Source organism: Oncorhynchus gorbuscha, linkage group LG03 (genome assembly GCF_021184085.1).
Source record: "Oncorhynchus gorbuscha isolate QuinsamMale2020 ecotype Even-year linkage group LG03, OgorEven_v1.0, whole genome shotgun sequence".
Lineage (NCBI taxonomy): Eukaryota > Metazoa > Chordata > Actinopteri > Salmoniformes > Salmonidae > Oncorhynchus > Oncorhynchus gorbuscha.
Genome location: NC_060175.1, coordinates 94,338,532 through 94,354,852, shown reverse-complemented (window position 1 = coordinate 94,354,852; position 16,321 = coordinate 94,338,532). Strand labels below are relative to the sequence as shown.

At 44.2% G+C, this 16,321-nt stretch overlaps 1 protein-coding gene across 1 annotated transcript in view; it reads right to left on the bottom strand.

Moving 5' to 3' along the window:
• The window catches only part of LOC124032266 (histone-lysine N-methyltransferase 2D-like), a 46,984-nt gene extending 31,527 nt beyond the window's left edge, over positions 1 to 15,457 (bottom strand). Inside the window, 17 exon segments of the mRNA XM_046344529.1 lie at positions 2,026 to 2,190; positions 3,355 to 3,536; positions 3,807 to 3,911; positions 4,055 to 4,174; positions 5,637 to 5,723; positions 5,725 to 5,772; positions 5,955 to 6,922; positions 7,374 to 8,002; positions 8,263 to 8,441; positions 8,760 to 8,874; positions 9,220 to 9,391; positions 9,537 to 9,699; positions 9,958 to 10,064; positions 11,520 to 11,731; positions 12,181 to 12,292; positions 12,471 to 12,547; positions 14,862 to 15,457. Of these exon segments, the coding sequence (XP_046200485.1) occupies positions 2,026 to 2,190; positions 3,355 to 3,536; positions 3,807 to 3,911; positions 4,055 to 4,174; positions 5,637 to 5,723; positions 5,725 to 5,772; positions 5,955 to 6,922; positions 7,374 to 8,002; positions 8,263 to 8,441; positions 8,760 to 8,874; positions 9,220 to 9,391; positions 9,537 to 9,699; positions 9,958 to 10,064; positions 11,520 to 11,731; positions 12,181 to 12,292; positions 12,471 to 12,519 (3,413 nt within the window). The 5' untranslated portion in view covers positions 12,520 to 12,547; positions 14,862 to 15,457.
• Positions 15,458 to 16,321: the final 864 nt, after the last annotated feature.

The window sequence follows — 16,321 nt, the reverse complement described above, 5'->3', positions numbered from 1 at the left end:
GCTCTTATTCTGATAAAACATTAACATGGTTTGAAACTTCAAGAACCATGTGGTAAGTTCATGTTTTAAGTATCCCAAATTTCTGTTATTACGGTGCTATCACTCTGTTATTAGTACGCCTGCTCCGTAGTCTCACTGGAGATGGACCTGGCTGGAATGTGAAGGTGACTATGTACTGTGGAAATACGGTGAAGTAAACGTTGTTAAACTGGAACCTAGTCGTTGTATCATTTGAAGTTAACATTGGTAGCAGAGGATGGCTAACTACAATGGGCCCCCTCACCTTGACGAGAAGAGGTCCTATGAAAGTTGGACTTGGAATCTGAACACGGGTTACTAATCTGGACGAGAAAAAGCAAGCACTAGCGGTGGTATTATCGCTGGAGGGAAGAGTGAGAGATACAGCACTGGAAATATCCCTGAAGGATTTAAACAAGGATGACGGTATGGTAAATTTGATTCTGTATTTCTTAAAGAAGAAGAGAAAGACTGTGCCTACGAGCCATATTCAAACTTTGACAGTGTTACTAGTGTCACGGCCCCTCTGCAGTGCAGGGGTGGTTCCTCCTGCAGACAGAGGGTCATTAGTGATTGGAGTCACCTGGGCTCAGGGTATTTAAACGGCTTCACTAATCACTCTCTCTGCTCCTCCAGGTATGATCCTGTTTTGTTCGTTCCTTTGTAGTTTTGCAGTTTTCACTCAGTCAATCACACACACAGATTCATGTATCCCTGCACTTTACATACAATTCACATTATGATACTTTCACACCTCATTCCTTTTTCTTTGTTTAAAGTGAATAGTTTTGGTTTATAATAAAGAACCTTTTGATTGGCCTATACTTGTTGTTCGCGTCCACTCATTGTTGCCACAGGCTTTGAGCCGGCCCATGACACTAGAGGTATTCCGGGTTGCAGTAACGGACTACATCATTGATTTCAGACAGAGGTACAATAGGGTGCACAAGTACGACATGGTTCTCCTGGATGCAGTGTTATCTTTCAAGTTGCTAGATACAGCCTGTCTGTATGGTAGGGAGAAACCGTTGGCTTTGACTGCTTGTACTGTGCTGACTTTTGTCGGCAATATAAACATTTTTTGGTGAAAATACATCTGTCAGGCCAATAACAGATGGAATGCAAGTGAGTTTCACTGAGCAGCAGAGAAAAGGCACCAACAAGTTACGTTCTCAAGACAACCAGAAGAGGGCGCAATTTCTGGGCAAATATCCACAGGACCTGTATGGAAGGAGATAAAAATGTGCCATTTGTCAATGCACTTATCATTGGGTTAAAAGACTGTTCTCATAAAAATGAACAAATTAAAAAGGAAAACTGTTCTAGAGCATGGCGCTTGTAAAAATTCCCGGGACCAACAAATGTATGCACAATGACTGTAAGATAAAAGCGTCCACTAAATGGCATATATTATTATTATTATATATTATAAAATGTAAACACAGAGATAGAGCAGTTACATTACACTGTTTCCAAACCAATCTGCTTCTGATACTGAGATCTTTATAGTTGAAACCTTAGGATCTGCTGTGATTGAAACTGCATGTACACGGACAGTGTGTGGTGCAAAATCCCTTGATAGCCATGTCAGTAAACTAAATATGAAAGAAGTACAACATATGAAGGACACACCAAGCAACAGAGCTTTCACATTTGGAGATGGGAGAATTGTCCATTCTACCAAGAGAGTTAAGATACCAGCAAAAATGTGTCAGGCTAAAAATGTGTCAGCCCATACCAACTAGTGTTCAGGCAGAACCCTAATCTTCCCTCTGTACTGGTTGACAAGCCACCAGCACTAGAAGGGACCAGTGTGAGTCCATAGGGGGCAGCACCTTTCAGCACTACATGCAGCGAGATAAGTATTCCCTGAAGCAGTGTTCAGAGAGAATTCACAGGGCTCTGTGTAAACAGCCGCAACCCAAAGATGAGAAGTACGAGACTGGAAACAATCTTTCAGATATCTACTGTATGTATGTTTGTGTAGTTGTAATGAGTGGTACCCACCGGTCACAGTGTTGGCACTGCAGCAGCAGCTCCTCCTCCATGAAGTTCTCCCTGCAGACAGGGCAGGTGACCAGGCTGGCACAGGGGCCACAGTGGGTGTAGTTGTTCTGCCACTCACAGTGGAACCCTGGGCTGCTGGCACCACACTGCATACAGGACACACACCTAAACAGGGAACAACCAATTAATGAATCAATAAATCATAAAACAACCTTTTAAAAAAGGTGTGTACAAGTACATTCGATTGACAATAGCAAATAGGCCAATGAGCCGTCAGGTTAAAGTTCAACACCTATCAGACCAAGTCAAAATTCAGGTGAAATCCAGAGATGGAAGAGGATGTTATGGACAGAGTGAGGCAGAGGATGTTATGGACAGAGTGAGGAAGAGGATGTTATGGACAGAGTGAGGCAGAGGATGTTATGGACAGAGTGAGGCAGAGGATGTTATGGACAGAGTGAGGAAGAGGATGTTATGGACAGAGTGAGGCAGAGGATGTTATGGACAGAGTGAGGCAGAGGATGTTATGGACAGAGTGAGGCAGAGGATGTTATGGACAGAGTGAGGAAGAGGATGTTATGGACAGAGTGAGGCAGAGGATGTTATAGACAGAGTGAGGCAGAGGATGTTATGGACAGAGTGAGGCAGAGGATGTTATGGACAGAGTGAGGCAGAGGATGTTATGGACAGAGTGAGGCAGAGGATGTTATGGACAGAGTGAGGCAGAGGATGTTATAGACAGAGTGAGGCAGAGGATGTTATGGACAGAGTGAGGCAGAGGATGTTATGGACAGAGTGAGGCAGAGGATGTTATGGACAGAGTGAGGCAGAGGATGTTATGGACAGAGTGGACAGAGTGAGGCAGAGGATGTTATGGACAGAGTGAGGCAGAGGATGTTATGGACAGAGTGAGGCAGAGGATGTTATGGACAGAGTGAGGCAGAGGATGTTATAGACAGAGTGAGGCAGAGGATGTTATGGACAGAGTGAGGCAGAGGATGTTATGGACAGAGTGAGGCAGAGGATGTTATGGACAGAGTGAGGCAGAGGATGTTATGGACAGAGTGAGGCAGAGGATGTTATGGACAGAGTGAGACAGAGGACTGAACTTTCAAGCTTAGCAGCAGGACTTTTATGCATATCATGCAGACTCCCCATTTCAGTTCATTTTCATCTGAACCTTTTCAGATCCAAAATGACTGAACAGGGAGTGTCATGGATGGTGAGAGTTGGCTGCCATCTCAAACAGGTGTCTCTTGTAAAATAGATATTATTTTTCAATGAGAATAACCTGCATGAATAAAGGTTAAATGAATGAAAGAGTTGTACCATTTGCACTTCCACCCGCCCTTGGGAACAGTGTGTAGGGGCGGGTCCAGGCAGTAGGTGTGGTAACTGACGTCACAGTCGTCACAGAGCAGCAGGCGGGCCGGGTCTGAGGCTTTGCCACACACCTCACACACGATACATTCCAGACAACGCCAGCCCTTACGCAGCATCATCTTAGTCATCTGTAGGAGGGAGACAAGAGGGGCATAGCGTGGGGAAATCAAAAAGAGATTTACATGTTTCATTCCTGAAAATGTCATCAGGAAGCCAGATGTGTTGTTGCAACACTTGAACCCTTGATTTTGATTTCTTATAGTGGCCTACTGTAAAGCATCTATAGGAATGCAAAAGGTGCTATAACAATGACATGTTTTATTATTAGGGAGACTATCCGTGGTGAATGCGTCTGCTTAAATAACAAGTTCTAAAAAATAAAGAGGTTGAATGCTTACTTTGCTGTTCACACAGTATGGATGGTAACACTGGGCACACTGAGCACACGCCAGAAGCTGCCCCTCCACACCTTTCCCAAAACTGCCACACACCACACACATGTCCTGTTGGAGAGAGAAAGAGAGAGAAGAAAAAACCCTGTCAGCTTGAGTTACAGCAAAGGTTCTCAAGTGTCTAAGACTATCTGACATGGTAAATGCCACAGGGTAACCGGAAAATGTCAAACGGAAAAGCATGAAGCCATTACCTGAAGCAGGACAAATTTATCAGTGTTTGAGAAAAGCACCACTGTGTTCTGCATAGCCTCATCTTCCTCCCCCTCCTCCTCCTCTTTACTGAGTCCAGTGTCTGCTGCTGTCATGCTCAGCTGGGGAAAGGAACAGTAGTGTAAAGTACTTAAGTAAAAATACATAAAAAGTCATTTTAAGTAGTATCTGTACTTTACTATTTATATTTTTGACAATTTTTACTTCACTACATTCCTAAAGAAAATAAATGTACTTTTTACTCCATACATTTTCCCTGACACCCAAAAGTACTTGTTACATTTGGAATGCTTAGCAGGACAAGAATTCACGCACTCATCAAGAGAAAATCCCTGGTCATCCCTACTGCATCCGATCTGGCAGACTCAATAAATACAAAATGCTTTGTTTGTAAATTATGTCTGAGTGTTGCGGTCTGCCCCTGGCTGTTTGTAAATTATGTCTGAGTGTTGCGGTGCGCCCTTGGCTGTTTGTAAATTATGTCTGAGTGTTGCGGTCTGCCCCTGGCTGTTTGTAAATTATGTCCGAGTGTTGCGGTCTGCCCCTGGCTGTTTGTAAATTATGTCCGAGTGTTGCGGTCTGCCCCTGGCTGTTTGTAAATTATGTCTGATTATGTCGAGTGTTGCGGTCCCCTGGCTGTTTGTTGTCTGAGTGTTGCGGTCTGCCCCTGGCTGTTTGTAAATTATGTCCGAGTGTTGCGGTCTGCCCCTGGCTGTTTGTAAATTATGTCTGAGTGTTGCGGTCTGCCCCTGGCTGTTTGTAAATTATGTCTGAGTGTTGCGGTCTGCCCCTGGCTGTTTGTAAATTATGTCTGAGTGTTGCGGTCTGCCCCTGGCTGTTTGTAAATTATGTCTGAGTGTTGCGGTCTGCCCCTGGCTGTTTGTAAATTATGTCTGAGTGTTGCGGTCTGCCCCTGGCTGTTTGTAAATTATGTCTGAGTGTTGCGGTCTGCCCCTGGCTGTTTGTAAATTATGTCTGAGTGTTGCGGTCTGCCCCTGGCTGTTTGTAAATTATGTCTGAGTGTTGCGGTCTGCCCCTGGCTGTTTGTAAATTATGTCTGAGTGTTGCGGTCTGCCCCTGGCTATCAGTTAAAAAAAACTGAAAAATCGTGCCGTCTGATTTGCTTAATATAAGAGATGTGAAATTATTTATACTTTTACTTTTGATACTTAAGTATATTTAAAACCAAATACTTTTACTCAAATAGTATTTTACTGGGTGACTTACACTTTTATTTGAGTCCTTTTGTATAAAAGGTATCTTTACATTTACTTAAGTATGACAATTGGGTACTTTTTCCACCACTGGGAAAGTATTATACATAGAATGTATTACATTCTGATAAAGTCAAGTTCCAATCAAGTGGTTTGTGTCAAATGAAATTTAGACAGAGATCAAGCTCCAAACATTCAAGATCTCTGTGATAAATTGCTGCTGTGGGTTGTATATACTGTAAAGTTAAATGTCAACATTTGATGACACAATCCAATGAGTGAGTGGATGGATGGATGATGGATGGATGAAAGTGTGAATGTTTATGTATCGTCGGTCAGTTCAACTCACCAGGAACGCGTCGATGCAGGAGGCCATGGCTTTGAGGCGGTTCCTACCTCCCCGGCCCCTTCCACCGCCCGCCGCCACCACCACCACCACCACCACGAGGCCGCCGCTTCCCCGGGAAACTGCTGCTGCCCCGCCCCTGAAAAGACCAACACCAACCATGCCAATACCTCACATACTGAATCTAGCTATCACCCTACACAGAAGTGTTTGCAGAGACAGTTTTGGAAGCGCATTATCACTGTGAAATGGCCTTCTGCTCCATGGCAGTTAACACTCATTCCAAAGTCTAACTGTCTATGACCTGTTACTGGACCTTACCTGTTTGACCCTGGAGCGTCCCGGCGAGCCTCTCCTCTTCTTCTCCCCGTCTGGTTTGAGGGGGTCAAAGGGCAGCGAATCGTCTGTCTCAGTGAGCAGAGAGTCGGAACGCGAGCGTTCGGTGGGTATGAGGCTGAGCTCCATGGAGAGCTGTGCATCGGGCTCTGCCTCCCCTTCAGTCGGGGAGCCCAGGAAGCCAGAACTGCTCTCGTCCCCGTGACTCGGATGGCTCTGATTGGACATCTCATCCAGGAGGAGCTGATCAGGCTTCCTCTGCTCCTGGGGTTCCTGCTTGATCTTGACCCTTCTGTGATGACTATGATGACCCTCTCTGTCTGCATCCTTCCCCTGCTCCTCCTGTTCTCCAAACTCCTCCTCTTCCTCGGAGTGAGTAGCCCTGACCTCCATGTCCACAGTAGGAACAGCCTCCTGTGTGTCGGCACATGGAGCAGGAGGAGACCCTGAGCGCTCCTGCTTTGGGTTCCTTGCGGCTTCCTCCTTTAGCCCCACCTCATCTGTGTCCACGGAAACATGCTCCACCTCTTGCGTGGAGATGGGAGGGGCTGGTGACACTGGCGAGGTGGTAGACATGCCCTCACTGCTTCTCTTCTCCTCCAGTTTGGTCTGCTGCTGTGTTGAGGGTTTGACTTCCTGGTTCTCCCCATTCTTCTCCTTTCTGTGCACAGGGCCCAGCTCTACTACTGCTGCTGGCTCTGGCCACTGTGGCGGTTGCTGTTCTGGTGACTCCGGAGACTCAAGGACATGGCTGGCCTGGGGTTGGGGTGGCGGACTAGGAGCCTTCTCTGGCCTCTCATCCACAGGTAAACTAGAAGCCTCCTGTTGTTCTGTTGTTTCACATTGTTCTAGAACCTCAGCCTGGCCCATGGGCTGTTCTGCAGGGACTTCCTCCGTTCCCAGCTGAGGCCCCTCCTCTACCCCTGTCGTTTCTACCACTTCAGCCCCCGTCCCTGTTGAAAAGACTAAATCAGCTTCATCACACCACTAACACCACACACTCAGATTCTATACCATTCTTTAGTGCATCCCAGAAATTACTTTGAGTCAGGTTGGCTTAGATAAGATAAACGAGGGTAGAGTTAATCATTTTGCTCTATCAGAGATGGAGCAGTCAACTCTACCCGATCAACATCTGTAGACCCTTTTATCAACATCTGTAGACCCTTTTATCAACATCTGCAGACCCTTTTATCAACATCTGCAGACCCTTTTATCAACATCTGTAGACCCTTTTATCAACATCTGTAGACCCTTTTATCAACATCTGTAGACCCTTTTATCAACATCTGTAGACCCTTTTATCAACATCTGTAGACCCTTTTATCAACATCTGTAGACCATTTTATCAACATCTGTAGACCCTTTTATCAAGGACAACAGAAAGCAGTCCAGTCAACGTACCCAGCTCCATGGGCACCTCCTCGTCCGACTTGGTCTTCGTCTGTACCCCGGTCATCTTGGACACGTCCGTCTGTCCTTCTATCGTCACCTCACCCGCTGCTTCTGTCTGGAGTGTCATCTCAGCCAATGTGTCAGTCTGTCCTTCTATCGTCACCCCACCCGCTGCTTCTGTCTGGAGTGTCGTCTCAGCCAATGTGTCTGTCTGTCCTTCTATCGTCGCCTCACCCGCTGCTTCTGTCTGGAGTGTCATCTCAGCCAATGTGTCCGTCTGTCCTTCTATCGTAACTTCACCCGCTGCTTCTGTCTGGAGTGTCATCTCAGCCAATGTGTCAGTCTGTCCTTCTATCGTCACCTCACCCGCTGCTTCTGTCTGGAGTTTCATCTCAGCCAATGTGTCAGTCTGTCCTTCTATCGTAACTTCACCCGCTGCTTCTGTCTGGAGTGTCATCTCAGCCAATGTGTCAGTCTGTCCTATCGTCACCTCAGACCGGTCTTTCTCTGTAATCTGCATTTCCACCATGTCTGTCTCTGTGACAGGGTCTGCCAGAGGCTCTCTGTCTCGGCAGAGCGAACAGATACACTTTTCCTCAGGTGGCTCTGATATAGAGGAGCATTCACTGTGAACCCACCTAGGGAGATGACAGAGGATTGGTCAAGAATGGATGAATTAGAGTGGGCCAAATGCTACATAAATAGTGGTAGTTATCGACGTCTGTTGTTGCTCTATAGGCCGGGTCACTGTCAAATACAGTGTGACAACTTGATGAAAAAGGTTTATTAACTTGCCAATTGAATCATTCTGAGGCCGGAGACGTACCTGGGGGCAGGAGACGTACCTGGGGGCAGGAGACCTGGGGGCAGGAGACGTACCTGGGGGCAGGAGACGTACCTGAGGCAGTTGATGCAGCGCAGCAGCATGACGGGTGGTTCCGAGGCTTTGCTGCAGACACCACACATAGAGCTGCGGGTACGTTGGCAGCCCTCACACACGGCATAGTTGTCAAACCAGTGGGTTGAGCCGGGCAGCGTCAGACCATGAGCACCACAGTCCACACACACCCGACACCTCTGATATGAGGAATACATGGGGGAAATTAAATTAGTAATTCACACAGGAAACACAAACTGCTACATTTTCAGAATTGATCACGTACTGGAAAAAGATTATATTTCTGCATACCCTTATTTTAATTTACAGAAGTAATTGTCATTCAAATGTTTCCAATGAAAACCTCTAAAAAAACAAAAACAAAGCAATAACATGAACCATTTACAGTAAGACATGGTCAACATATGGGAAAGGACTTATAGTCCTTTATAGTGCACCGTTATCCTTCTTTCCTAACAGAGGAGACAATCGTCAGTGGAGGTGAGACATGGTCTTACTCTGCACTTCCATGTGTCGGAGGGAAGAGAGGTCATGGCTGGCTGGAGACAGAAGGTGTGGTAGCCCTTATCACAGGCATCACATACTAACATCATGGAGTCTTCCCCTGGTTGCCTGGAAAATGTGAGAACCCAAATTTTACCCTCCAGAGTCTACCTATTCAATGACAGCTACATGCCTCGTTTCTAAGACCCAATAGACTTTAACAACTGCCAATACTTTTTCCCCCTGGTAATGTCACATGATTAGGGAAACCCCTGCCCCTACTGATTGACAGCATGTGGTAGTAGATGGTCATGGTAGATAGTGTTCAGGAACAGCTCTTCACAGTCTCCCAAATCCCACATCAATTCAGTGAACAAAAAAATGTATTTTACAAGTAAAAAATTGAGAGCTTTTTAAACAAAAATATTACCAAAAAATGTGTAATGTGAGATTGGGCAGCAAAGAGACACTCACCTGCATGTCTGGCACACTTTACACTCCGGGCACTGCCACCCTGATCTCTGTATGGGCGTGGCACTGATCTCCAGACAGGAGGCGTGGTAGTGCTGCCCACAGCCTGTACAGAACAGCAGGTTCAGCAGCTCCCCCGCAGAATCACAGACAGCGCACCACGCCTCCTCACCCGCTGGAGGGCAGACAAACCATAGTTAGCAAACCAAGTGACCAAATCATTACACAAAGCACAGAGGACACACACCTCACTGTTACAGAGCATAACCTAATAATCGAGTTTGGGCTTTAACCTCAACTAGATTGGGAGGTGTCCTTACCCATCTCCTCAGCCTTGTCCACGTGCTCTGGACAGAGGAGAGCCAGGAGCTTCATGGACTGGAAGGAGCCGCTGGCAGCAGAGCAGGGGAAGTGGTAGAACCGTGAGCAGCCCTCAGCATGGCAGCGGATGGTAGCACCCAGACGCTTGCAATATTCACACAGCTAGAAGGAAGGTTCAAAGACAAGGTTACGGGTCAAGGTTACGGGTCAGAGATTGTGCCAGTAGGAAGAATTTCAGAACCCCACAATTGAAATGAATTAGAATTCTTAACTATTACTTCCAGATGCTGTATGTATACATTTTGTTCTTCAACTGTACCACTCTAGGGTGCCTACATGTTTATTCCAAGAACAATCGCCAAATTGTGACTTCAGACTTTGCACAGATTTCTATCAAGAGGTGTCATTTGTTTAACCTACCCGCTGTGTCCCTGAGATGACGGCCTTGTCCACATTCTCCAGCTCCTCCTCCGCCTGCTTCACTCCCTCTGACCATACAGCACACCAGTGATGCACCCAGCAGCCCCCTGTTCACCACAACACACGATTAGACACTACTCATCTGTATGGTTCCTCGCTTCTGATCAGGATTATATCTCTCCCGGATCAATCAATTTGCTTTAAAACTACAACAAAAAATGGGAGGTGAAATGGGATTTGATGGAAAACAAGTGCCTAGAGAATTTTGATTAAACCCTTTCCAATATGGTTTTGGGATAGGTTTACTGTGCAGGGTGCACATTGTGTATAATATCAACGGTGGGTATAAGGTATTTTAATTTAACCTTTATTTTACCAGGTAGTCCCATTGAGGTCAAAATACCTCTTTCTCAAAGGAGACCTGACCAAGAAGGTAACTCGAGTAAAAAACTAAATCAAAATGTGATGAGATGTTTGAAATCAAATCAAATTGTGTTTGTCACATGCACCGAATACAACCTTACAGTGAAATGCTTAATTACAAGCCCTTAACCAACAATGCAGTTAAGAAAAATACCTTAAAAAAGAAACGAAAGTAACAAATAATTAAAGAGTAGCAGTAAAATAACAATAGCAAGGCTATGTACAGGGGTACAGAGTCAATGTGCGAGAGCACCGGTAAGTCGAGGTAAATGAGGTAATAAACTCAACAAAAAAAGAAACGTCCTCTCACTGTCAACTGCGTTGATTTTCAGCAAACTTAACACATGTAAATATTTGTATAAACATAACAACTGAACAAGTTCCACAGGCATGTGACTAACAGAAATGGAATAATGTGTCCCTGAACAAACGGAGGTCAAAATCAAAAGTAAACAGTCAGTATCTGGTGTGGCCACCAGCTGCATTAAGGTACTGCAGTGCATCTCCTCCTCATGGACTGCACCAGATTTGTCAGTTCTTGCACAAAGGCACCTGCAAGCTCCCGGACATTTCTGGGGGGAATGTGCCTAGTCCTCACCCTCCGATCCAACAGGTCCCAGACGTGCTCAATGGGATTGAGATCCGGGCTCTTTGCTGGCCATGGCAGAACACTGACATTCCTGCCTTGCAGGAAATCACATACAGAACGAGCAGTATGGCTGGTGGCATTGTCATGCTGGAGGGTCTTGTTAGGATGAGCCTGCAGGAAGGGTACCACATGAGGGAGCAGGATGTCTTCCCTGTAAAGCACAGCATTGTGATTGCCTGCAATGACAACAAACTCAGTCCGATGATGCTGCAACACACCGCGCCAGAACCTCCACCTCCAAATCGATCACACTCCAGATTACAGGCCTCTGTGTAACGCTCATTCCTTTGACGATAAACACAAATCTGACCATCACCCCTGGCGAGACAAAACCGTGCACTTTTTGCTAGTCCTGTCTGGTCCAGCGGCAGTGGGTTTGTGCCCATAGGCAACGTTGTTGCAGGTGATGTCTGGCGAGGACATGTACATGTAGGTAGAGTTATTAAAGTAACTATGCATCGATAATAACAGAGTAACAGCAGCATCCCACCTGTGTCATCAAAGAGTGCTGCCAGACAGGATGCGTCGGAGTCTGAGAATCCGATGGAAGACAGGTCATCGTTCCCGGGCCCTGGCAGTGAGGAAGCGGAGGGCTCCAGGGCGGGCCGGGAGGAAAATGGCCCAAAATGTCTGAGTTCCCGTTGTCCGTGCAGGCTGCGCTCCACACAGTTACATAGAACACAGACCCTTACACTGCTCTCCCTGTGCAGGTAGAGAGTCAGTATTAAACAGACAGCATGCAGTTAAATGGATCCAAATAAGGACTAGCTTGTGGATCAAGAAGTAATATTACTAAAGCACTCAATTCAATTCTATTCCATATTATACTCCATACATTATACTCCTCCAACATGAACAAACACAGAAAATATAAAACCCAGCTTAGACTATTTGGGAGTACACCTCTAACTGCATGTCTCCCATGTAATGCTGGGCAGTGCACTACAGCCCTCATGATCTGAGGATATTTAGCAACTGTTGGCAGCACAGTGAGAGTTTGTTTGAAAAATCAATATTTTGTGGTGAATGTTATATGGGTATGACTTGTTAACATATAGGTATTGCCAAAAATTATCATTTGAAATGTTGACTAAGAAATCTATTTTTTTCTAGCACTATGCCTTTGTTAGGGTATCTGAGAAGGGACTTACACATCTGTGCTGGAAGAGGCAGCAACAGTTTCAGAGGAGTCCTCTGCAGCCAGAGGGGCCTCTGACTCCCCCTCTGAGGGGATTGGCTGCTCCATAGGGGCGCTGTCATCAGCTGGGAAAGGCATTAGTCCACATGTTTTACCAATTTAACCTATATTTGTCTTCAATTTTAAAGAACATTCCAATAAGCTACTGTATGAAAATACATGCAACAAATTGAAAAATAAAGAATTATTATAATTAGCAACAACTACTTTTTTTCTGACACCACAGCAGGTATGTTATTGTACCTGTCGGTTCAGAGTCATTTTCTTCGCAGTTTGATTTCTGCTCGTCCATCCCCTCTCCTAATCTCCTTGACAGAGGCCTGAAACGTAAACAAAGTTGCCGAATAATATTAGAGGTAAGGCACATCATAATTTACCAAAATTAACAACAAAACATTAAATACACACATTATTTACCACAGTCGTACGCGGGAAATAACAACTACCGGTAGTCACATTTATGCTATCTGACGTCCAATCGCAAAATCCAGCGAGGCTCAATTTCCCTTTGTGCCCAGCAAAGCCCAATATTTCACATTGCTGCAGTATAACAGCTAGATTAAAATAGATAGCCGACGTCAGCTAGCTGATTTGGCTAACGTTAGCGTATAACCTCAGACGTGACAAATTCACAAGAACTGTATAAACAATAAATATAGCTAGCAATAAGCGTATTTAATACAAACCTTTAGCTATATGCATGGGATACTAAATACATAATTTTAAAACTCGTAATTGATTAACCGCGATCCAATCTAGATGAATGAATATGGCTGTTTATGTCCTCAATTTAGTTGAAACCGCAAGCTAGCTAACGTTAGCTACGTCGTTAACTGGTAGCATTCTTGCTAACAAAGTAGCTCGCTAACGTTACTCGGGATTCGCAAACTCTGCATGAAAATAGCGTGTCAGTGACTAGCTAACTAAATAAATAATACATGTTTGAAGACATTTCCATCTTTGTTTTGCCAGAAATGCATAATCCAAACCCACATAAGACATGTATGGAAAAATAACAAAATATAGGAACTGAAATGTTGTTTTCTTTAAATAAAACAACCCTAAACCGAGATACACAAAGAAAATACAACTTCCTTGTACATTACTTCCTGTTGCAACTGTCAAAATCGTGCTAAAACCCCATCACTGTGCAGCATAGTTCCGACTAAAATATACGGACTAGAGGTACATTAATATTTTTTTTTAATCCACAATTGTAAGAGTAATCGATTTGTGATATGTTGACGATGAAAAAACTATGTAGTAATATGACAGATTTAGTGAGCGTTTAAACCAGTTCTAGCCACACAACTTTCTGTAAAACTCAGGAAAGCATTGAGCCCATACCACCTCCTCCAGTAATGGCTGCAGCCCGAATGAGCCCAACAACAGTTTATTCCAAAATCTGCCTGAGGTTTTCAGTTTTCAAAGTGGTCTTACGTCAAATGGTCCACACTAATTGTTGTGTATGGCTATGCCTTAACCCTAAAATGAATGAAAAACAGGGGATTGGATGAGAGCTGAGAAGACAATATCTGTACAAACCTCCTCTACTGTGTAAAACACTAGCTAAAAACAAATCAAATGTACCTCGCCTCCACCTAATGATGTAATGTACGCGTGTGATGTGTGTATGCGTGTAGTGCACAATGGGTAGCCACATGGAGGGTTTACTTTGGCGTATCCCATTCAACAAATGTGTCACTAACTTGGGCCTTGAAGCAGAAACTCACAAATCACAGTGTTATAGGCTACCTGTGTTTACATCAATCCATGGTTAGTTACTTGAGTAACAATGTGTTCCAATGCAATTGGTTGTGTTCAGATCACAATTTGCACATATTGCCATGAAAATGAGCAGAGTGCGATTTACACATCAACATCAAAAGTTGGCACATAGTCTGAATCATATAGCTAACGTTACTAGCTGTGTGATTGAAATAACTCTGAATATAATGTATGTGTTTGGGGGACTAGTCCATTTCCCCTGCACTGAAGGGAGACTATTACAGTACAATGTTCCACTGCTACCTAAAGTTACTACACAGCCATGTAACTAGCTAGTAGTTATCCGTCATGTAACCAAACCCAATAACTAGCTATAATCTATCAGCGACCACTATGATGATTACTGTAAACTCAGACCACATAACTGAAAGCCACTGACAACACACTTATAAACCAGAGAACTCCACTTGATTGCTAGCTAGCTAAAAATCAATGCGTCCAAAACGGCAACTTCAAAACCTCAAAAGCTTGTTGGCATTAACCGTTAGGTAAACTCGCTAGCAAAGTTACATGCTAGTTAGCTAACTAGGAAACAAGATAGTTAGGTCGCCTGCCAACTAAGGCACTCACTCAGTTGGCTAGCTACGCAGTTGAAATAATAAGGGTGTTCAGTTTAACTAAATATGTAGCTTACATTTACGTTAGCTAATGTCATTTGAGTGAATTATTATATTAATTCGTGTTAGCGAGTAGCTAGTTAACTTAGTGTCGTTAGCTAGCTAGACGTTAGCCATCCTGATCAACGAACTTAACGTTAGCTAGCTACAACCTAGCTAGCCTTAAAGGTCAGAGAAATTGATTCGTCAAATAAGTTCGTTAGTGATGTTATTCAAACAAATGACTCACCTTACAATGAGATGGTTGTGTCCTCATACATCCAAACAATCCATATTTGTAGTAGTCTACACCGTTAAATGGTTGATGCTTGCCTCATTTTACTTAGCGGGCTTGCCGGCTGGAGAATGAGGTGAGTGGGGGAAGTGCACGGCGTGTGGCTGGATAACCAGCCAGCCACGGAGCTCAAAAGACAAGAGTTGATGGCCAGTTGCTAACACGCCGTGAAAATTGTTAAACAAAAAGCAATGGTCGACGAATATAACATTATAGCCAATCTTCCATAAAAAATGCACGATCGACAGCCCAATGTTCCGAAACATAGGGGAATGTTTAGTAGTTGATGGTAACTAAATTAGATAGACAGATAACGTTAGCTAACTAACGGCACAAATTAACTAGCTTCTCTGCATTTTACTGGTTCGGACTTGCATTAAGTTGGCATCCGATATTCGACCAAAAATTGGGTAATATCTCAATTTATTAACGTTAAACTTTCAGACATTATCTGAAACAATGTTTTCGATGTTAACGTCTTAACTTTAGCGAGCTATTCCTGTCCGGATCACCACTAGTGTGTCGGTGTGTATGTTCCGTCAAGTCAATAAAACAACAACATTTCTCATGTCTGCAAGGGAGCATTCTGTACGCGCCTCTCCAAGTTGTTATCTTATTTGCTTTGAGCTGAACTAGTTAGTTATCTTAACTTTTTCAGAGTTATAATATTTTAGTGGATAGCATATTCTGATTTTTAACTTGTAGGACGAGATTTTGAAAATCATTTTTTACACCATATGTTAGATCATCAGACTGAGCCCAAATGCAAATTCATTAAAAAGGCAAAACATTGACTCGTCAATGTCCATGCACATTGTGTATAGAAGAGCGCATGAAACAATAATGGAATAATGGCTTTGGATGCCTCTATTGTATGTTAGATTTTAGGAGGATACATTGGCTATCGTGTGACATTCGAGAGGTTATGGTATTCATTGCTATAATTTGCCTCTTTCTCTCACACATGCCCAGATTCAGTCCTACTTCTCCTGTTGAATCGGTAGGCTTCTTGCCTTGAATGACCCCTTCACCCTTCCCAGAGTCCTAGTATGTTACTTTCCCATTGTATAGCACTGGCCCTTCAGCTCCATAGTGACTCCTGTCTCCTGGCTATGCACTACCATGCCCTTATCTGAGAACATGGCAGTATGTCCCACTGATCTTGCATGTTTTCAGAGGAATCAATCAACCTCATTCTGCCCACATCCACCTAGTACAGTTGAGTTTCTAGAAGGATCATGTGCTTTCTCACTTTGGTCTACACCACTGCAACTCCCATTTGACTATCATTTATATGCTTGGACCAATAATGTCTTTTCCCAGTCCAAAATGCTTCTTCTGGCAATTTAGTTATTGTTGCACTTAGGCCTAATTCTAGGTAGGATATTAGGCATCTCTGATTCCTCTTTTTTGGA